Source organism: Festucalex cinctus, chromosome 11 (genome assembly GCF_051991245.1).
Source record: "Festucalex cinctus isolate MCC-2025b chromosome 11, RoL_Fcin_1.0, whole genome shotgun sequence".
NCBI lineage: Eukaryota > Metazoa > Chordata > Actinopteri > Syngnathiformes > Syngnathidae > Festucalex > Festucalex cinctus.
This window is the reverse complement of record NC_135421.1, coordinates 29,834,473-29,857,197: the sequence shown is the minus strand read 5'-3', so window position 1 is coordinate 29,857,197 and position 22,725 is coordinate 29,834,473. Positions and strand designations below refer to the sequence as shown.

Below are 22,725 nucleotides of genomic sequence, written 5' to 3'. Positions count from 1 at the left end.
GTAATAAATATAAATTATTATCCATACTGTAATATACTGTATTAAAACATCCAAGTGTTATTGTCTTTAGGAAGGCAGAATTTTGGTTTCATGGTAATATATATATATATATATATATATATATATATATATATATATATATATATATATATATATATATATATATACACGTATATAAATATATATCAGCTGTATGCGGGGCGCCGCGCAGTGATACGAACGAACAGAAAAATAGTGCCCGGCGGTAATAGTCTGACTTTTTTTTCAGGAGGGAGTTTTGTGTGCAAATGTATGCCTCTTTTGAACAAATTGTTTTTCGAAGAAAAACGCTTTATTTCCGTGGCCCCAGCCAACTTGCTGGACTATTTTCCTCTCGTCCAACACCGGACCAGAACTGGTGTCACCGAACGCTGTCAGGGGCAAGTCAGTGCTGATCGCACACACTGGAGGTGAGGATGAAATAGAGATTCATGTCAAAAAATCCAAACTATCCCTCTAAGTAGTACATACTAATATATTTTTTTCTCATTTCTAACAAATAAATAATGCAGTACATTACAATAAGCGATATAGTATCATCGCTGCTATGTAGAAAAACACTTGTTTCCATTTTTTTTTTTTCATTTTTATGTTTTTGAGATGTCTGCAAACAGTTTCATCCCAAAAACATAAAAATGTAATGTTTTTTCATATAGCAGCGACGCTATCATAAATATGATGAAATAACATTCAGGAATGCATTTTAGTTTAATATCATTGTATTTAAAACAGTTTAACATGATGATAATAATTGAAACAATAATAGTGCATTGTCAATACATGTAAATATTGTATGAGTTGAGTACAGTAAAAAAAATGTCAATAATAATCCAAATATGATTCTATGTTGTATGACTCAACACTTCCAAAAGGGTTGGCGTCGATTTCAGGTTGTTTGTCTGTGTAGGTGTACCTAATGTTGTGGCCCGTCAACGTTGCCTGGAAAATGTGTGAATGAACCGTGAGAGTTGAAACGGCGTTATGATCGGATTATCTATCGGCCTTAATCTCGATTTGTCATCTGCATGCATGCGGCCCACCGGGGGAAATTATAATCCCGGAAAGGGGCGCATGCATCAAGTAGGACAGTGTGGCCGCCAGAAAAAAAGACCTTGTTAACACAAAGACTTGGAATTGTGACCCGTAATGTATTGTTGTTACATGTCACCAGTGTCGACACACCTCAACGCTAAATTAAGTGTATAGATGACGTGCAGAGAATCCACGAATGGCCAAATTAAGCATTACACGACATAGCAGGCCTCGCTGAGGTAATCCACATCAACAGCTGCTTTGGTGATGTGGTTGAGGAGGGGGTGGGGATTCGTGTGATGACCACAAGCCTTATCGGGTGAGACGACTACACACACCAAGGGGGGAAAAAAAACAAAAACCCATCATATAAAAAAAGTGCTTTGGGTCCTTTTCCTTCCTTCCCGCTTTTCTCCCTTTGCTTACAGCCCAGTGGCGTAAATAGTGATTGTCATCTAGTGTGTTGGAATGTCTCTTTTCTATCAGCACTATCGATATGCCAAATTCTGAGTTCATGCCACAATGCAAAAGAAGCTTTTTCATTTCAAAATGAAGAGTACTGACACATGGAGGTTTTGACGGGGCGATGTCGTTGGAACATACTTCAGTCGTTCCAGCGTATTGATCAAGCAACTGTCTTGGGAAATGCCAACATGACATGTTTCGTCCTAATGCCGCCACGGGGTTCGCTCTTCGACTTGTATCGCACTTTTCGAAGGCACTCAAAGCACTTGGCACTGTTCACCTACTGATGGCGCAGCATCAGGAGCGATTTGGGCTTCCGGATGTTGCTCAACGACACTTCAACATGTTCACAAGGGGCAGGGATCAAACCCAAACCCAAAACCAAAACCTCTGGGTTATTGGGAGACGACCACTCGACCAATGAGCCATGCCACCCCCTTATTGACTTGCTTTTTTGGTATTTGGCCTAGATTTGACCAATCCGTTCAAAGGAATTTACCCAAAAGTTTGAACGACTTTATCAATATGGTTGAACGACTTTACCAATATTGTTGGCTGACACTTTTGAACTACGTTACCAAGACGTTCAAACGGCTTTTATCAATTGACTCAAACGACGTCATCAATATGGTTGAACGACATAGCCGAGTCAAAACTGATGACTTGCACATCATTTACCAATTAAAACGTCAATTCTTCACAGATTTTGCTATTCATGTTTGAGCCTGGTACTAACCCCCGTCTCACACGACTAGAGTCACCTGTCTTCAAGAATTCATATTAAAGGAGTCACCTGTCTTCAAGAATTCATATTAAAGGAGTCACCTGTCTTCAAGAATTCATATTAAAGGAGTCACCTGTCTTCAAGAATTCATATTAAAGGAGTCACCTGTCTTCAAGAATTCATATTAAAGGAGTCACCTGTCTTCAAGAATTCATATTAAAGGAGTCACCTGTCTTCAAGAATTCATATTAAAGGAGTCACCTGTCTTCAAGAATTCATATTAAAGAAGCATTAACACGACGAGGTGACGTTATGTACACCTTCCTGTTCCGGTCTGACGAGTGCCTTCAAAGGGTGAGCAATTTTGCTTTATTTTAGTCATATTATGCAGTTTTATGTTCATGACAATGTGTGCATGGATGGATACTTTTATTAATTCAGCAAATTAATAATACATGTATACATGAAATACTTTTTTTTTAAAAAAAATATCAAATGGTAGTGCATGTGTTTAATTACATAAAACTAAATTACAATAAAGGTTTGATAAAGGTAAAACTCATGATGCATTTAACTAACTAATTTCCAATCATGTTAGATAAACAATATTGATCAATTACTACATAAACTATATATATTGTATTTTAGACATTTATGCATTAAGAAATAAATTCCAGTTGGGCTAGTATAGATTTCAATCAAAATAATATTCCCCTAAAACAAATTATTCTCATGTACAGTTACAGTAAATGCTACAACAAAGAATATATTTTTATTCAAAGATGTTTGTTTTAAAATGTTGTGTTTTATTTATAGAAACATTTTCTAACATTCTTCCCCTTAATATTTTCCATCAATGTTATTACTAGGAGAAATCATCTGGTTCCACTTTGACATGTGAGTATTGTTCCATTTCATGTTGAGAATGTTTAAGAATGTCAGATTTGTTCACGTGTTTGTAGCGGATTTATAAGGCCAACCAGCATGTGCATGTCTAAATAAGCCATTTGACCACTTTTCAATTCCTCTTTGAGAGTGAGTGTGAACATTTATTCCTGTCCTCTTTCCAACGACAGCTTTCATTTTTCACCCTCTTCTTCTCCCCTCCCTCCTTTACTCTCATTTCTGGGCCCAAAATCAGGTTAGTGTTTTATAAGGAGCTTAGCGCAGAGGACCACAGTGTGCTACTAATGTAATAGAATATCGCTCTCACACTCTCTCCCTCCCTCTCCGTCTCATTCTATTCTGTCCTCTTTTCTTTTTGTGCATGTGCTTGTCCCGCCATGGAGTGAGCTTCTCCCGCTCTCTCTCTCTCTCTCGCTCTCGCTCTCTCTTCCACTCACTCCGCCTTCCCTCCTCCTCTTCCTGCTCCTCCTGCTGCCTCTCTGCAGATGTGGACGACAAGCCTGCAGGTTGAAACGGTCCAGGACGCTGACAGGGCAACTTGGGGACAACAGAGGAGGTCCCGAGTCGACCCGCCGGTGCGTTGAGGTACTTGCTTTATTTTCTGCTGTGACATTTGAAGTTTGTCATTGAGATGATCTTTTTGATTAAGTCTGCAAAAATTGTCATCTTGCTTCATGCATCAGCTGTGTTTACTACACCACACATGAAATGTCAACTTTAGGCCCCTTTTTAATCAGGTCTCGTCTCACGTGTTTGTCAACACGAGAGCGGCTTGCTGATACAAGACTGGACTTTGCTTTTGTGAGCTGACACATCTCGTCTTTATATCGTGATAGGAGGACATTGTGTTGACAACAGCCAGGCGGTCTGCGTGCTGCCCGTTGCAAGAAGAAAGCACCAAAATAAGCCGTAGTGACGTCAAGAGAACCAGGGTTGCGCAAGTATTTTCAGCTGGACAATAGTTTAGCTCCTTAGAAATCTGGTGGCACCTCGAGGAGTGAAAAATGTCTGTATACAAAGTCTACAAAATATATAGAGCGAGATAACTCCAGAAGTTGGGCCTCTAAAGTGGCTACATCAACCCAAAGCCCAGATCCACACACTTGTAAAGTTGGACTTTCTCCCTTTTATTTCTGTTCTGCTTTTATCCGGATAATGTACGTACACTCATGGCTGACAACGAGGCACTCTAGAGTCACCGCGCCCAGCGGACTGTCAGGCAGGAAGATGCATTTTCAGTGGGGGAGGCATCGCTAGCTAGCTAGCTAGCTAACTGCACGTCAGAGTTGTGCCGGACAACCGCTGATGCGAACAAAGGGGCACAAATTCGTATCTAGTGGGGGACGGAAAAGCGTTTCAAAGTGTGTCAAAGGGGAAGTCAACCTTAGACCTCACTCGTCTAAACATGACACATTTGTGGAATATGAGTTATGCGGCCATTTTGGAACTTGCTGTCAACTGAAGATGACATCACAGTTGCTCAGAAAACAACCAATCACAGCTCACCTGTTTTCTCAAGCTGAGCTGTGATTGGTTGTTACCTGAAACCTGAGCGACTGTGTTGTCATTTTCACTCGACAAATGGCCGCCTTCTGCCATTGACAAAAGCTGCTGTATTTTGCTGCTTAACTCGTATTCCACTAATACAATATTAATCAAAATACTGTATTTAGATTAGTGGGGCTGGATAGAACACATTATTGTCAAGAAATTTTTTTGGGGGGGTCGACTTCCCCTTTAACCCAAAAACAAATCAAATCAAAATGATAAACAGGAAAACTGAAACTATGAAAAATATATCGTCACTATCACTTATCTTTCAGCAATTCTATTCAAATATATGTAATTATTCAGAAATACAATTCACTTGATAGGTTATTAAATGTGTATGCAACATTTTTTGTGTGAAAAGAATTCTAACGTCTCAATGTGAAGGGAATTGAAGTTGCAAATTTAGCTCACAGACGCTCAAAGAAGTTATTAAGTGAGTTAAACACAATTGGTAAAACGGTTGCGTGGAAAATGCACCTCCGGCATCAAAATATTTGACATTCTTCATTCCATTCAATTTCATCTGCAGGTGTACCTAATGAAGTGCAGTCATCCTGTGAAAAAGGACAACAAGGGAGCACGCCCGACCTTCGAACGGCAAAGGTTGGTCCCGTTCTTGATAAAACCAATAAACCTTTGAACCTCAAGTCCGTGTGTCACGTCTTCGGGCTTAATGCGCAGTTTACATACGTGCTGACAGTATTCCTTATTGTTACTTAGGGGTCAACAGAGAACTGGTCCTGGTTGCTTCTTGTTGTCATCTGGGCTTTGTACCAGGCAGACAAATGGAGGCCTTCTCTGTGGATACGGACGATTGCGCTGATGATGCTTCAGGTGAGACGATCTCGCAATCTATCGAAGATGGCACACGTGCATCGCTTCAAGGGTTAAAGTGTTTTTTTGTTGTTTTTTTTTATTGCATTCATCCTGCCCATCCATCAAGTGTGAAATTGCATCAGCAATTTGTGAGCTGCCCAAGTCAGAAAATGTGTCAGAAAGCGATTTCGGCCCGACTGTGACATTTCTTTGAGTTTCTCCATCCAAAGACAAGCAGTGTTGAATGTGCAGATGAGCGAAGAGCGTTATCAGTCACAGCGTCTGATAAGCAGCACATAAAACGTTTGATTGTTTTTTATTTCTGCTCGACAAGTGTTTTTCATCACAACATTTCCTCTAATGCTGACTTTACGACTACGGCACATTACGACTTTCATTCGAATTTGGGTGACGTCGCCGTCGTAGGACAGAATGAAACACTAACGGTACATGCAAAAAGAAGCTCAAAGTGACATCAAGTTCGTAAGTCAAATTCTGTAATTCCGGCATGTTTCAGTCATGCGTCTACTGTATGATGTTGAACAATGTCTCCACAGACACTCAAACAATACAAAGTCAATTTGCCAAAAGACGTCCCTTTTGCCACGCGTGTCTTTTAGGACCGCGAACGTCCCGAATAAAGTCGCTGAGGTCGCGTCTGTTTGTCAGAAGCAAACAAGCAGGCGCCAAATTCAGTCAATCGGCCACCGACATCCTTGCAGGAAAGGCGCTGGAATCCGATGAAGATTTGGCGTAAGTGTGCATCCATCTAGACAATTATTAACAAGGGAATCATCTCAACCCTTTCACAATAACATTTTATGTCGTTCCTTCGATACTCCCATATTGAAGATGAAAGTTTTACTTGTCATTTGCACTTCACCTCCACTGAGACTTAGACTTAGACTTAGACTTTATTGATCCCTTTGGGAAATGTACATGTCCAGCAGCAATGAGAACAGGTAATAAAATAACAAATAATTCAATCAATCAATAAATAAGGTTATGACACCAATTACTTTCCACGTATCATTATTATGTTCTTGAATTTCTTGGATCATGGAATCGTGTTTGCAGCTTTTTGAGATCTTTTGGCCAACTTCATTTTGTCAGACTGCTTCTAATTAGGTGATTTCTTGATTGAACAGGTCATGGGGGTAATCGGACTTGGGTGTGGCCAGTGAAAACAACTGAAAAAATGTAATTAGCCACAGTAAATTCATGACGTTTATGTTTTTCCTGAGTAAATCAAAAAAATCCACGTTTAAAAACAGAAATGTATGTTAACTTCAGAGTTCAGTTATCCTTGTCTGATATTTACATTTGATAGATGACTATGCAAAATGCACATTTTATATATATATATATATATATTATTGTTTTATATGTGTGTATTTTGTATTTTCCATTGTATGAATAGTAAAGCGGTGCATCATGTCTTTAGATACCCCCACGCAATTCTAGGTTCTCGAGCACTGTCCCACGACAGCATCTTTTGGGCCGACCAGGTGCAGACAGACGACGATGACGCCGACGCCGACCAGCCAGTCAGGGTGTTATCCCAGGAGAACGTTCACAGCAAAATCAAAGCTTTACAGGTAAGGGAGCTTGTTACTTTTGTTTCAACCCAAGGCCGCAACTCCGCCGATGCTGCATTTTCGCAGATGAAGCTTCGGCAGCAGAAGATGCATCTGGGACCACCTCCGCTTGTTCTGCCAATCAGGCGGCAAGAGGACGACGGCGGCCGCTCTGAGGAGGCCTTTGCTCCTCACCAGAGCCCTGAATTCTCCACCGTGGCGGTTCCAACTCATGGAACCCTCAGCAAGGTGAAAAGAAACACATTTTGCCATGGAAAACAATGGAAACGTTTTCTGGCGTTTGCCTTGGCAGGTGTCACCTCAGCCAGGCTCGTGTCCACTATCGGCCATCTTCAAACCTCCAGCTTCCAGATCTGGAGCTGCCGCCGCCACCGCCGCGTTCGCCCCGTCCGTCGCCGCCGTCACGTCGCCTCACGAGCCCTCATTGGACTTCGGCGCTCCGGCCCACTTCACGCCTTCCCTGGACACTTCAGCCGCCCGACACCGCATGTCCGTCAAGCCCCGGAATCAGAGGGCCAGCACCAAGAGGAGGTTGGCTCAGGTGAGTCACCACCTTATGGAATGTTACGTTTTCAGGTACGAGCTGCTACTCGCACAAAAAGTTTGAGGTTACAGTCAATTTATTATCCGCCATAAAATAATGGAGGATTACTGTACTCGGCTCTGTTATTCATAGCAAATAAATTGCTAAGTAAATAAATGAGGAAAAGTGAAAATAAAAATGTAATTTAAAAATGAAATAAGACAAATAAATATAAATGGAAATAAAAACAACAATACTGTACATATAAATAAATAAAGAAAAGTAAAAAAGAAAAGACGAGATTAAAAAAACAACAACCTCAAAATAAATATATAAAAATAATTCAATATCAATCAAATAAAAACACTCTGCTCTTCCATTTATTGATTTCATGCTCTGAAAAGAAGGTCGTTTCATTGGTCGAGCGAGCGGCATGGAGACTGCGGGCAGCGATGGACGACCATCTTGTCCACTGTCGCCTCGACTTGTTGGCGAGCAACTCAAGTCGCAAGTTGCGGTGACGGCGGACGAGATGGTCGTCCATCGCCGGAGCGCTCCATGCGATACTTCCTTGTTCGCCGACACGCTCACTCCACCAATGAAAGACAGTTTGCAATGGCGGAGTCCAACCCAGGACACGCTTAGGACCGCCCACTCATTTGAACAACATTTGGTCCTGGCAGAGTGTCTGCAGCATGAAATCAATAGATCAATCAAACTTGAGCAACTTTCATACGTTCAAATGCAACTCAAGGTGCCGAACAATTAAAACATCTACAATACAATAAAGAGAAAAACCCACCCGTCCCCCCCATATCGCCATGATCGCACCCACAAACACACACGCAAGCCACAACATGGCGAGGCACAGACGACCGCTGTAAGGAAAAGCACCCGGGATAAATATAGACTAAATAAAACAAATTGATGTCAAGAGTAGAGCATTTTTATTTATTAATTGATATTTGAATCTTTTTATATATTTATGTTTGTATTTATTCCAACATTTAATTTTATCGTTACTTTATTTATTTGTGTATATATATATTTATTTATTTACTGGGATTTCATTTTTGAATGATATGTTTTATATCTGTTTTTCTTTTCACTTTTAGTCATTTATTTCTTTGTAATCATTTTTGGTCCTACATATATTCATACATCATCTGTTGTCCATTTTGGCAGCCTGACGCTAAGATGGATGACATGAACAACCATCCGGAACCTGTGACAGACGAACTGATATTGGAAGAACAAGGCGGAATCGTTGCATCTCAACAATCCTTTCCGAAATCGGCCCAGCTGGAAACGTTCCCATCTGAAGCCACCCAAGACGGCGCCTCACCTGCCCGACTCTCTCCTGTGTCCTTCCAGGAGCTTCAAGTGAAGCTTCAGAGACGTGCGAAGGGGATGGGGGACAATTCGGGGGATTCTGGAGTGGAAGTCAAGAACCTCGATAGGAGCGAAATCGTCTCCATCTGTGCATCTGCGGTGTCCAGGTCCTCACCTGTTTGCCCGCAGAATGAAGCCGAAGTCGACTGCGTAAGAGGACTAAAAAGACCCGGATCCGGATCCGGATCCGGGTCCGGATCCAGATCCGGATCCTTCCATTTCTCCATCACCTCTGCCAAGAGCCGCATCGAAGACAGACGCCGCTCGGGCAGTTTTGGGGGAGTCGTGGGGCAGGCGGGCTCCAGACACAAGGCAGCAGGACCAGTTGAGGACATCACGCCAACCCTGAGACAAACGGACGAGCGTCAAGAGCGGCAGACTTTTGCAGGGGCGGGACTCAGACAAGAGCAGAAAAGCGCCAGTCTTCCCCGGGGAAGGCGGGATAGTGCAAGAACTGCGCAATCGGCCAAACCCCGAGATGCTTTCCCATCAGAGGAAGTGGAGGGCAGCCGGGAGGCGACAAAGGTGGAAGTCAAGGAAGAAGAAGGAAAGACCGTGTTTGCTTTTAAACTCCGCTCCACCTCGAACTCGGTGAGATTTTGGTCAGATGGATCGTCCGGGCGTCAGTCAAGGAAGGCGTCGAGTGAGGAGCAACGACAAGAAAGTCCAGATAACGACAGCTTGTCCAAAAATGCCAACGCTGGAGACTTCACACAAACAGGTGAGCTTTAAGGGGACAAATCAACAAAATGCTTTTGTGTGGCCTTTAATTTGGGTATAAAAAACAAATCATCAGTATGTAATTTCCCATTTTAAATGCATTTGTACCGTTTTCTTTTGTACCTTCATTTGTATGCCAGACTACTGGTCTCCGCCTATCTTTTTTGTGGCACCCTTTTCACTTCCGTACCAAAATGGCTGATCTGTAAAGTTCTGGTTTGGGTACCCTTTCTTTTGGGTGCCCAAATAATGGGTCTGTTACTCTGCCAGATTTTTCTACTCCTACATTTGTGCACCAAAATAACTGATCCTTGCAAACGCTACAAAATACTTGTCTCTGCCTTACCTTTTTGTGGCACCCTTTTCATACCAAAATAGCCAATTCGTAAAGTTCTGGTTTTGGGTACCCTTTCTTTTGGGTGCCCAAATAACGGGTCTGTTACTCTGCCAGATTTTTCTACTCTTACATTGTACAACAAAATAACTGATGCTACCCTATCAATTTTTTGTGCTCTTTCATTTGGTATCCAAAATAGTTTTTTGTTTGGTACCTGTTATTTGAGTCCCGAAATGAGTATTTTGATGCCCTTCATTCATTTTTCACCTGGAAGCTTGGTGAGAGAGACTGGGCACCTTAATAGCTGATCTGGCACCATAAAAACTGATCTGTCAACTACTGGTTTTGGGACCCTTTTTATATGATATTGCCAGAATAACCCACTGAGATTTTCTCACATTTGGGTTCTAACATAACTGGTGTGCACCATAACAATTTTTGGCAACCAGGTTTGGGTAGTCTTTCATTGAACCAATATAAATGATCTTTACTATGTGACGTAACAGTTTTTGGTAAGCTCTCATTTGCGTGCCAAAATAACTTTTCTTTCCTTCCAGGAATAACTGCTCCTACCAGTTTTTGGCATCCTTTCATTTGGGTACCAAAATAATTAGTCTGTACTTTATGAGTTTTGGGCATCTTGTCATTTGGGTACCAAAATGTCCGGTACCCTTTCATTTGTTTGACAAAATAATAATAATGTTCTTTATGTAACCTACCTTTTTTTTGGTCCTTTTTCATCTGGGTACCAATGTAACCGATCTGTGTTTTTGGTACCCTTTCAATTGAGTCCCAAGATAATTAGTGAAATGCAAGCCAGTTCAGATTTGACCGTTCCAAATGACGAGTGACTTGTACTCTATTGCTTATCAAGAAACCAAGTTTGATTGATTTACATTTTAATTGTCATTTTAGACACCAACCGTGAACCTCTTGAACCTTGACTCGTACTTTAAATATGTGCCTCCCTTTCTTTTGCCTCCACAGATTCGAGTCCTCCATCTGTCTTTGAGGCTCCCACCGAAGTCCAAACAATCTCCTCAAATCAGTCTCAGGAGCTTCAACCGACCCCGCCAGCAGCCTCACCGGAGGTGTCTTGGGTAAGTCTGGCAATGGAAAAGACCAGAAGCCTCCACCAGCTTTTTGCCAGGAGATTCCCCAAAGACTTGACGAGTAGCGCTCCACAAACACCAGCGCAGGCACCAAACCCTGGCGAGGTGTTAAATGGGAAATCTCAGACCGCAAGATTACAAGAATGTGAGAAATCGGTACGCGATGGCGGCGAAGGGGAAACGGAGCCCAACGGACCGTTCCAAAAGACAACAGTCAACACATGGAAAGAACCGGAACACGTGCAGACAAGTCAGCAAACAAATGTATGGACGGCCCAATCTCCGTCGCGTTCTGCATCTCAGTTTGGGGTGGGAACAACCGTCACGCAATCACTAGCGCAGCCTTGCCAGACCTCAGACCAGCATCCGCCACCTTGGAGCCACCGAGGTCTCCAACCTGCATCACACCCGCCCAAATCTGCGACAGTGCAGCAAAAGGAAAGCCCCTCGCTGCTGGCCAAGCGCCACGTTTGGCCTGGATCACTTAGCGAGAAGGCTGCATTTTTGGAGCGACAGGCAGAATGCGGCTCTCCACCCGGGATTCAAGGGGCTTCCGCTTCTTTGGTAACCAAATTCTCTTCACACGTGGCAAAAGTACAACTGTTTGTTTGTTTTTTCCCAAAATCCCAACCACTGCTGACTTTTAAGTCATTATTGGTTGAGGTCGAAAAAGTAACGTGTCAATTTTGGAAAATGTGGAGAAATTTAGGAGTAAAAGTCAAAAGTGGTCAGAAAAATACAAAGTGCAGTAAAGCAGTGGTCCTCAACCCGGTTTTCCACGTCTCCCGCAGCCAACACAGGTGATTCATATCATTAGCTCATCGGCAAGCTCTGGAGAAGCCACGATTCCCACCTGTGTTGGCTGTGGGAGACGTGGAAAATGTGCCAGTTCAGGGCTCGCGAGGAGAGAGGAGAGGAACGGACTGATACAATTCACTCCTGCACTCTCTGAAGATTCCTCTCCTCACCCTCTCTATTTATTTGGTTTTCCACGCCCCAAGTTCCATGGGTGTTCCAACCCTAAAAAAGCAAATGCAAGGCATAGTTGGAACTCAGTGTACCTGTTTGTCTATGTTTTGTGCGTGTGAGTGGACGATTGCTGAGTATGTGTGGTCAAGTTTCAAGTTAGTTGTTGTGGTTCTTCAGCTTTTTGAGTCATCTTCAAAATAGCCAGGCTGTGTGAATGTGAATGGGAACAGAGCAAAGCAGTCTTCATTGCAGCAAATGTATGAACACGTATTATTTCCTACAATTATTCCTACAAAAACAGACTGGACACCGGTCCCTGAGGACCACGGTTGAGGACCAATGCAGTAAAGTAGACGATTTGTACTTTGTTACTTTGCAAAACTGCCTCAGCCACATCCTCATCCCAACTATCTATTTTCGTGATCCACCATCTTCCTTAGATGGAGTTGAGAAAAGTGCAACCGGAAACCAAAACATCGAGTGAACCTCTCGCACAAACCAAAGACACAAAACCCGAAAGCAGAGAAGGATTCAAACTTCCAGGTGCGTGCGTGATTTTCCGCCACTCGCCAAATGAAATGTCGCATCGAGGTGACGTCTTGTTTTCATTTCTTCCAGAGTCCCAGAGCCCCATCCGAGTTCCTGACAGACCTCGCGAGGAAAAATGGGTGCGCAAAAACCTGGGCTCCTCCCCGTCGCCTTCCTCGTCACCCATCCTGAGGTCCACGGCCGACAATGCTCAGCCTTCCTGGATGGAACTGGCCAAAAGGAAGTCCATGGCGTGGAGTGACAAGACCATGGACTGAGGAGGCAAACGCAACCTAAGCGGATGACATTGGGAATGATGTGTTTTGTTTTTTTTTGGTTTTCTCAAAATGCCCCAAGGAACTCGATTTTTTGTTGTTGTTATTATTGTTATGTAAATTAGCCAGATTGTGATGTCACAACCCAGCATAGCAATCAAACCATCTTACTCACAGGCACATTTCAAAACTGGGCAGCTCGCTCAAGATGTCCTTGTTGAATTTCACGCTGAGTGGGATTGGCAGGCACAATTCAAAAGTCGATTTTTCAATCATCAATATATCCACTTTGGATAATTATTTATGCAAATTGAACCGTACGACCTGCTGCCAGGTTTAGCACAAAACCACTGCAAATAACAATGTAAGCAGACTGCCTTTATTTTGTGTTTGTTCAGTCCAGGAGCGGAGGAACGATGCAGTCTACTGAAAACATGCAGATTATCAAATAATTTGGACAGTGAAACAAGTTTAAAAAAAATCCTCAGAGAAACTTCAAGTCCAAAAACAACATTTAACCTTCAGATTATCATAATGTATAATAAACATTTGTTTGATTTGTGCATTAAATGTAGTATGGAAACTGAAATACAGGAAAGGAGTTCCTCATCCTTGCAATGGGCAAACCACACCTGAGCTTTAAAGCTATTTAATTTGGGTATAATTCTGTCCAAAGGTTTGAACTGTAATATACTGTCAAGCTTTCATGTTATTTTCACAATAAACTCTTAAATTTACACTCCAACACTTTGAAATAAAGGATATTTCTGGCTGTGGTTTCATTCACTGTTACTTCATAGCGTAATTTAGTCATAAAAGTATTATTTTTAGGGCCCGAGCAGCGACCGCTGCGAGGTCCCTATTGTTCCTGAAGGAATTCTTATTATTATTCTTCTTCTTCTTCTTCTTCTTTTTCTTTGTTATTATTCTTTTCCGCAAACAACCACATTTTTGAGGCACTAAACATGAACGAAAACTCACCAAACTTTACACGCAGATCGGGTCTGGCGAAAAATTTGATATTTTAAAGTCGCCATACATGATAACAGAAAAATGGCTCTGTAGCGCCACCTACATAGGTTTAACGGATCCCTGTCCCGCTACGATTGTCCTATGGCTACGAAAATTGTGTGGCACCCGTAGCACATCCAGATGAACAAAAACCTCTTTGATATGTGTACCCTAAAATAGACAGGAAGTGAGGTATGAGTATTTGAATGTCCAATTTTGGCCCATTTTTGCACATTTACAGGGGTCATACTTTTGCCCGCTTCTCCTACACGGTTAACCCGATTGACTTCAAACTTGGGATGTACCATCTCAACACCTGGGACAACATCATGGTAAAAAATCTAAAGTTTTTGACATACTATATGACGGTGGCGGGGCATCAAATTTACAGTTTCAAAATTCTTACTTAACGAAGCATTGCCGGTGGTACGTTTAATCTAGAGCTACGAAAATTGGTACACATATGTAACAGACTATGATCTACAAAAAAGCCTGTTGGTGCCATATGCTAAACCTAACAGGAAGTCCGCCAGAGGCGAGGCATCAAATTTTGTGTTTCAAAATTCTAACTTAATGAAGCATTCCCGGCTGTACATTTCACCTAGAGTTACCAATATTTGAAGACATATGTAACAGCCCTCAAGGTACAAAAAACTCTTTTTGAACCATATGCTAAACCGAACAGGAAGTCCGCCATTTTGATTTACTTTGGAACGTGTTGCCATTTTTTGGGCCATTTCATAGGGGTCTTATTTTAACGAACTCCTCCTACAGAGTTCATCCGATCATCTCCAAACTTGGTGTGATTCATCTTAAGATGTTGAAGATGAAAAGTTATTGAAAGCTTTTTATTTTGTCGCACGCTGTTGCCGTGGCATGCACAGTTTGCAAAGGAAAAAATTACTTCTTAATGAAGCATTCCCAGTTGTACGAAGCAGCTAGAGCTACGAAAATTTGGAGACAAATGTAACAGCCCACGATGTACAAAAAAGTCTCTTGGTGCCATGTGCTAAACCCAACAGGAAGTCCCGTAGGGGCCGGGCATCACATTTTGAGCTAAAAAACTCCTCTTTAACGAAGCATTCCCGGTTGTACGTTTCACCTAGCGCTATGATAATTTAGAGGCATACATAAGAGCCCACGATGTACAAAAAAGTCTCTTGGAACCATGTGCTAAACCAAACAGGAAGTCCGCCATTTTGATTTATGATGGGATTTGTAGCCTTTTTTTGTGGCCTTTTTTAGGGGTCATATTTTAACTCCTCCTACAAAATTCATCCGACCGTGTTCAAACTTGATGTGTTTCATCTTAAGATGTTTAAGATGCAAATTTATCGAAAGTTTTTTATTTTGTCGCACGCTGCTGCTATAGCGATGCATTGGTTGCCAAGTAAAGTGCTGCTTTGTTTTTTTTTATCTATACATGTGTGAAAACTCGTAAAACTTTGCACACACATCAGACTTGTCATTAACATGAATTTTTAGAGATTTCTTGTGCAATTTGCAATAAATCGCACCCTCTATACATTTTTTATGGAGCATTTCCGATTGGATGATTCAAGCGCGAAATAACTAAAGATGACTTGACTTGACCTAGATTTGTGAAAACTCAGAGGCATACCTATTATATTATTATTATTTTTTGTACCTTACAAGATTATCTCTTGTGCCACATTAAACCCCTTTGCAGGCCTGAGCCAAACCACGGTCCATACATTTGATACCACTGCTTTATTTCAATGGTCAAGTACTTCATAACCACACCTACTTATGCTTGTCCTTGCATATATAGTAGACAACAAAGAGCTCTTTCAACAAAAGACATTTCCATCTACAAAGTCATACAAGGTAAGCACTCTATAAATTCTGCAATCACTACACTTCTATTCCTAAATTATCACTTCAAATACCAACAATGGTTAATACAGCTACAAATTTCTTGTATGTTTATGAAGTATGATACTGTATTTATTTCTACTCCTTTGCTTTTCTACAGAACATGAACAAATCACCAAGCAAATTCTCTTTTGATAAAGACCCTCTAATCATCTCCATACGCAAAGATTGCCAACTTTTTTCCGTAAGTATACAATACATAAACTAAACAGGACAACTTTCTCAATCATATACAGTATGCCATACATATATGTATTAAGTTCTCATTTATTAACAGGTTTGTTAAAGGCACCTTTAGTGTGTTTTTCTGTTTGTAATGTTTCTCCACGAGCACGTCTAGCCATTGATATCATGTAGAACACATATGCTAACCTTTTAGAGACAATTGAAGCTTACTTGCACAGTAGCCACTATCTTAACCACTTAATTCACATGTCTACTTGACAACTTATTACATGTAGTGAAATGGTACTTTGTGCGTCTTATGCTTTTTTCTGAACACTGCTTTTCAACTCTTTCCTTAAAACCAATACATGCGGCACTGTTATACTGTATAAATATATATGTCCGTGTGTATATATTTGTATATTCTTTCAAATAAACTCGTTTTGACACACACAGCCATTGAGTAACATGCAACACGACCACAACGTTTTGCACCAACACGTTACACTTACATAACCATTTATGTACCTGTCGTATCCTTACTTTTATTCATCATTTCATCACACAATCCTAAAACATTGCTTTTTGACCCAGATGATTCAACTATACCATTTTTGCGTGTCTTATTACTTACTAGCTATATTATTTATTAACGGGCAAAAACTATGAATATAAGATCACCGTCAAATATTACGTCTGTAATATCCATATACAGTGCATTACATAATATGCATTTGTATTAAGACACTACCATGCTAAAAATATGCACACGACTGTTCTGTAAACTACACCTAAGACAACCAAACTTCACAGATCTAACATGATTCTTCATTCTTTTTTGTTCTACAGATGTATCAAATGCTGCCACACAGACAGAAGAAGCCACTGAGGACATGCACGAAGACGATGATCACAATATAACAGGACAGGTTAACCCCCCTGAAGTTTTAGCCCGCAGGTCAAAGCGTCCTAGGACTAATTCATCCATGGAGGTTACATTATCCTAAGACAGACTATGTGCTAACCCAAACTCTTTGACCCCAAGGGATTCATCTGTCCCAGAAAACTTTTACACTAAAGAGTTTATCTGTCCTAGGGCGCTGTTAACCCCAGGTTAAAGTGTTATTTAATCTGTCCTGTTACAACAGCTATACATAAACAGCTGCATTCCTCTCCTGTTCCATCTCTCGCACTTCTTTCGTCTCTTTTTCTCCTCTACTTATACCTATGCTTGCTCATGTGCTTTTTTCCCCTTTAGATGATGTCATTGGTTAGCCTGCTTCAAAGCTACATTTTTTCTTGAATAACTGTCACACATTTACTGTTTGCTGGACCCTACAAAACTGTCACAATACTTCACTATGTCATGAATACATATGTGTTGCACAGCGACACCACATTAAGAGTCATCAAAAAGCTTTTTATTTGATCACACACCATCTCTGTGCCATGCAATGTTTTCAAATGAACAGATGCTGGTTTTGAATATCAAACGAGCGACTTTTCATGAAACTTTGCACACACATCAGAAAATCCACACTTTTGAATTTATTTTGGGAATTGTGCATCATTTTTGGCCTTTTACTGCACCTTTTTACACACAAGGCAAGGCAAATGCATTTCTATTTTCCATGGTCCTTATCTATTTAACAGTACCCCAACGTGCAAGTCCCCCGACTTGCATATACCCCAACGTGGCCCGGGTTGCGAGGGCCCTTTATAGCTGCTCGCAGCTCTAGTTTTTATTTGATATTTTATTTTAATTATACATATTTTTTGTTATATTCAGGATCATATTTATTACAGCTTAGTGACAATATTGATGAAAGATATACACCAACTGCAGTCTTAATGCTGTTATTATTGATGAAAATATTTAAGGAATATGATGAGACCTCTCAAATTTAGGGGTGTGTTTGAGCGTCCACATATAACATAATAAAATGTATTTATCAGTTTACTGTATTGAAGAACTCAAAAACAATCAGCAAGGGATATTGGACCGAACTGCGTCCGTTTTTTGAAGATTCGGAACATTCTCCAACTTTATGACCACCCGACGGCTTCCGCATTTGTCTTTTCTTATCTACAGGGATATGTAGTACCCTAATGTACCGAGAGGGGGCAGCTACTGATTATGAAACGCTCGCATGTCCCCACGTAAATCACAAGTGAAAGTAGCCATTGCTGAACTCATGAGGCGCACTGTTTACTTCACCGTGCCAGTGTTGGCCCACATTCTGACCGCGTGTGCGGGCTACACTCTGAGAAACTCGGTCTCCTGGGCGGTCTCCTCGAACGATGTGGCGGAGGACGCCGACCTGTCGGAGGAGGTCGCGCCGGCCTTGCTGGTGGATGGCGGCGGTCTGTGGAAGCAGGCGTACCCGACAGGTGGCGACAAGAATCCCGGGGAGCGAGTGGAGCCAGAGGGCGACTCCAGTGCGGCGGCACAGCGCCCCGCTCGCCTCTTCTCCTATCGGACGGAGAAGGAGGAGGGGAAGGTGAAGGCGAAGGTGGCGGGCAGCTGGCCTCCTCCCCACCAGGAAACGGCAAGAACGGCCAGATACATCGCTCACAGCAGCGACTGGGGCTTCCTGGCCACCATTTCTAGCCAAGACAAGGTAGCACAATACAAAATTCCACAAAAAGAACCAACAGAACAAATGGCACGTGAGTCTATATGACGTTAGATTAAAAACGGAGATTTATTTTCACGCCACAAATGATGTCAAAAACGTGTCGTCCCTGGGTGGGCTCGAACCACCAACCTTTCGGTTAACAGCCGAACGCGCTAACCGATTGCGCCACAGAGACGTTGTGGCGTAGTGCAGAAGCTCTCCTGATATTGGTGAAATAATGGAATAAGGCTCGCTTGGATAGTACAAACAACTGATCATCGTTGTATTTACTCGAAAGGAAAAACTGTAGTTGATGTAGAACTAGGGCTGCGCAATTATAGGAAAAATAATAATCACGATTATTTTGGCAACAATTGAAATCATCGTTATTCAAACGATTATGTATCTTTTGGTACAAAACAAGAAAATGTTTAAGAATTTAAAAATATTAAGACCAATTAAAGAAATTGGATCACTAAGTTCCTTTTGGACTAAACCGAACTTATAATATTTATTTGTTTATTTATTTGTGTTGGCAAACCCTTGAAGTTGGAGCGTACCATGTGCACCGTGCAGTAGAAGGTTTTTTTTTTTGTGGGGGTACAAAACAAGAAAATGTAAATGTAATAAATGTAAAAAAAAAATAATAAAATAAATAAGACAAATAAAATTCTTTCAAACACGAATTATGCAAATTCATTTTGGATGAAACAAAATGTATTCGTTATTTTAATATTTAAAAAGGTGAAAATGTATACATTTAAACAACTCAAAAATGTGTATTAATAATCTTTTCTTTTTTACGATTATGTTGATTTTATAATTGTGGAGTGTAATAATTGAAATTGGAATTGAATTTTGATGAATTGCTCAGCCCTATGGAGAACTCATTTTAATTGTGTAGAACTTCCCTATTTGACATACTGTATATTTTGTCAGTATAAAATTGAAATGAGTTGATATGATTTTGTCCCGAAGCAAGAGCAGTGCCGTGTCAACGTGCTTTACACAAGGAAAGACAACACCGAGAGGAAGAACGAAAATATTTCGACTCGTTTCTATATATATATATATATAAAAAAAACTGTATTAGTGAGTTTGGCCATTAAGTCAAGGTAACTGTACATAATGAATTTTTTCTAGATCAAAGGTCTCCCGTTTGGGAACATTTTCTCGGTCAGTGATGGTCCGCTGGACAACAGCACGGGGGTCATCTACTTTTACGTGACGCCCATGGACACCACCGTGTCGGACCTGAAAATGAACCGCTACGCTTCCGTCACTTTCTCCGAGGCTGAGAGTGATTTCTGCAGGCAAGCGCACGCTGGTCCACCTTTGATGTACTTGCAGTTCGGAACAACACTGCAGATAAAAGTATTTCAACAATATTGATTGAGCGAGCCCCAATTTTTCATCAGAGCTACTGTGGGGCCACGTACAACCTGGGCACATCAGTAAAGACGGCCTCTGCTTTTTTGTAGGCATAAAAAACTGGATGACAGAGGATGATTCTTAATCATTTTCAACAAAAACTAGGCTGTGCAGAAATACTTGATTTGTTGCTCTTTCCCATTTAAAACATCTCCACCTGAATAGTGTGCTGCCATCTAGTGGTCATCAATGGAATTACAAGAAAAATGGCCCAGCGGTTGACCAAGTTAACTGTTCATAAACCCAGAACCGTACATTTAGTTAACTGTACATTCAATTTCTTCGATGTGATTGTAAGCTTCTCTTTGCAGACAAATGATATATGAGCCAGAGGACCCCAGATGTGCTCGACTCACGCTTACAGGCAAGATGGCGGAGGTCCCCCCGGAGGAGCTCGCCTTTGCCAAGGAGGCCATGTTCTCCAGGTAGCTTGAGAAAACAGAGCTTTGATTTTTTTTTTGTCAAACTGGTATTTATTTTCCGTCACTGTTTGTGTCAGTTGAAGAAAATATGAATGTATGTATGCGTCCCACTCTCAAATGTTAGCTCGCTTCAAAAACACGACCAATACGTCAAATTGAGCAAATAAATGGATGGCAGCGCATTCAAGCTGAAAGAAAAAGACCCACAAGGCATCCCCACATTCAATCGTTATATTTATAAACAATGCACATTAGAAATATTTTAAGCTTGCCATGACAATATTAACAGTTAAATGTCAGGCCAAAATGAACTGCCTAAAAAAAACCAAAACATTTATGTTAGGTGAATTGGAGAAACTTTGTTGTTGTTTTTTAATTGACTCATGTTAAGTCAAACATTGTTGCATTTATTTCATTTGTAATTAAAAAAAAATACTATATTCTTAAACTTCATTGTTAAAAATATCCTTGCATTTATGTATTGGCAAAACCAATTTGCCAGTTTTATGTCAAGCAGAGTTGTTGTGAATGTGACTAATAAAGTAACTTGGGATCTAACTTGGTAGCTTTTCAAATCATGTCATCTGTTATGTAGCTACTAAGTGACTTTCTGTACAGCGCCAAGACTGTTTGAAATTATGATATCAAGAAAGATGACTTGACTAATTCATCACTAAAGTAGCTAAGTTACTTTTGAAAGATAACTTTGGCAAGTATTTTGACACATTTTGAAAAGTTCCTTCCTTCCGTGCTTGCTTGCTTGCTTGCTTGCAGGCATCCGGTGATGGCAAAGTGGCCCGTGGGACACAAGTGGTTCTTCATGAAGCTGGAGCTGATCCAAGTGTGGCTTCAGGACTGGACCGGAGGCACATGGCTCATTCCGCTGGAGGAATACTTCAACGCGTGGCCTTTCTAAGAGTCCTGCTGCTTCCTCCCTCTGGATCATGTCAGGATCGAAAAACAAAAACAACAAACCGTCCACATATCTCTCATAAGAAGGAAGGGATGCTGGAACCAGAAACCAGAAGGAGTTTCTCACTCAGAAACGCTCTCCAATGTTCCTCAACGAAGCGCATAGTGTGCCCTCAAGCAACCTTTTCTGGACTTTGGTCTGCGTGGTGGGGGTGTTTGGACTGTCGCACTTCCTTGATCATAATCGCTTTGGATGCTCCGCTGCTGGAGTTTGTGGGGCTCCCGTTGCCATGTGAATCCACGTGACATAACCATCGTTTCATTTTTAAGCTAGCAATCCGCTCTTCTGTATGCCTTTGCCTTGTTATGTTTTGCTTTCTGAAGACATCGCATGTGCCTTTGTATCCAAACCACGCTAAAGGAATGCCCGCACTCTGGAAGGGAGTGCCAGACAGAACACATTTCTTTCAGTTGCTTTGTATCCGGGTTCTTTTTCTTTCGCTCAGCACCCACAACTCGTCAACTTGTACTGGGAAAGATATGACAGAAGACCGACTGCTTGTCTGTAACGGGCTTGTGTCAACACAGCAAACGATATGATGGCTAATATAGCAAATAGAAAATAAATAGTTGATTGTTTCAAAAAATGTTGGTACCTAAATTATCTTCCAATTCTGGAATAATCCTGTGCAATCTAATCAATATGTATCTGATCAAATCCATTGTTTTTATTTTACTGTAACTCAAGTTGTAACGTGAGATTCAGGATTCAGATTTTATTTTATTTTTTATTTTTTTGGCAGGTTCTGTGCTACAACAAATGGTCACCGGATGGCGCAATAGGACACACAACATTTGGGAGGAGGAGCTGTCACTTGTTGGAAAACAAAGGTTACCCTTGGTCACACGAGCAGTACTTCTGGCAATGGCCTTTAAACTGTAAATGATATACGACAAAGGGTGGGGCGGTCAAAAAACATGCAGTCGTAAAGAATCATCTCCACAAGATTCATTTATTTTAATGAATACTTCATTAGTTCCTTTCAGAATGATATAATAAAATAATAAACACAGCTGTACCTTATATTTCTGGCAACTCTTCACTTTCATTTCATTCCACTACATTTCTCAATTCAATTGATACTTTTACCCCCATAAGTTTCCCTTAACCATCTTCATGACTTGCCACGCGAAATTAAATAATGGAAGGAATTTGTTGATGTAATGTTTAAACCGTTGAACACAAAGCGGAAGAATTGCTTTGCTTGTCCAGAATAAGTCAA

At 41.2% G+C, this 22,725-nt stretch overlaps 2 protein-coding genes and 1 non-coding gene across 10 annotated transcripts; 2 read left to right on the top strand and 1 right to left on the bottom strand.

Annotated features, from left to right (window-relative positions):
- The first annotated feature begins 562 nt into the window (after positions 1–562).
- On the top strand, positions 563–13,759 carry cracdla (cracd like a). 8 transcript variants are annotated; one of them, XM_077535789.1, is made up of 15 exons: positions 564–2,614; positions 3,130–3,157; positions 3,337–3,401; positions 3,652–3,751; positions 5,247–5,320; positions 5,438–5,551; positions 6,154–6,286; positions 6,682–6,733; positions 6,978–7,131; positions 7,198–7,359; positions 7,424–7,672; positions 8,840–9,767; positions 11,091–11,779; positions 12,625–12,727; positions 12,803–13,759. In XM_077535789.1, exons 7-15 carry the CDS (start codon positions 6,274–6,276, stop codon positions 12,988–12,990), a joined length of 2,538 nt encoding a protein of 845 aa, XP_077391915.1. In that variant the 5' UTR covers positions 564–2,614; positions 3,130–3,157; positions 3,337–3,401; positions 3,652–3,751; positions 5,247–5,320; positions 5,438–5,551; positions 6,154–6,273; the 3' UTR covers positions 12,991–13,759. The 8 variants fall into 8 exon arrangements, with proteins under 8 accessions (XP_077391914.1, XP_077391915.1, XP_077391912.1 ...); XM_077535788.1 differs by lacking the exon at positions 6,154–6,286 and having other exon boundaries at positions 563–2,614; XM_077535786.1 differs by lacking the exon at positions 6,682–6,733 and having other exon boundaries at positions 3,652–3,741; positions 5,438–5,974; positions 6,011–6,286.
- Positions 13,760–18,192: 4,433 nt separating this feature from the next.
- Positions 18,193–22,526, top strand: creg2 (cellular repressor of E1A-stimulated genes 2). The gene is made up of 4 exons (XM_077537511.1): positions 18,193–18,680; positions 19,821–19,990; positions 20,420–20,533; positions 21,305–22,526. Exons 1-4 carry the CDS (start codon positions 18,210–18,212, stop codon positions 21,444–21,446), a joined length of 897 nt encoding a protein of 298 aa, XP_077393637.1. The 5' UTR covers positions 18,193–18,209; the 3' UTR covers positions 21,447–22,526.
- Positions 18,800–18,873, bottom strand: trnan-guu (transfer RNA asparagine (anticodon GUU)). The gene has a single exon. It is a non-coding gene; the product is annotated as a tRNA-Asn (tRNA).
- Positions 22,527–22,725: the final 199 nt, after the last annotated feature.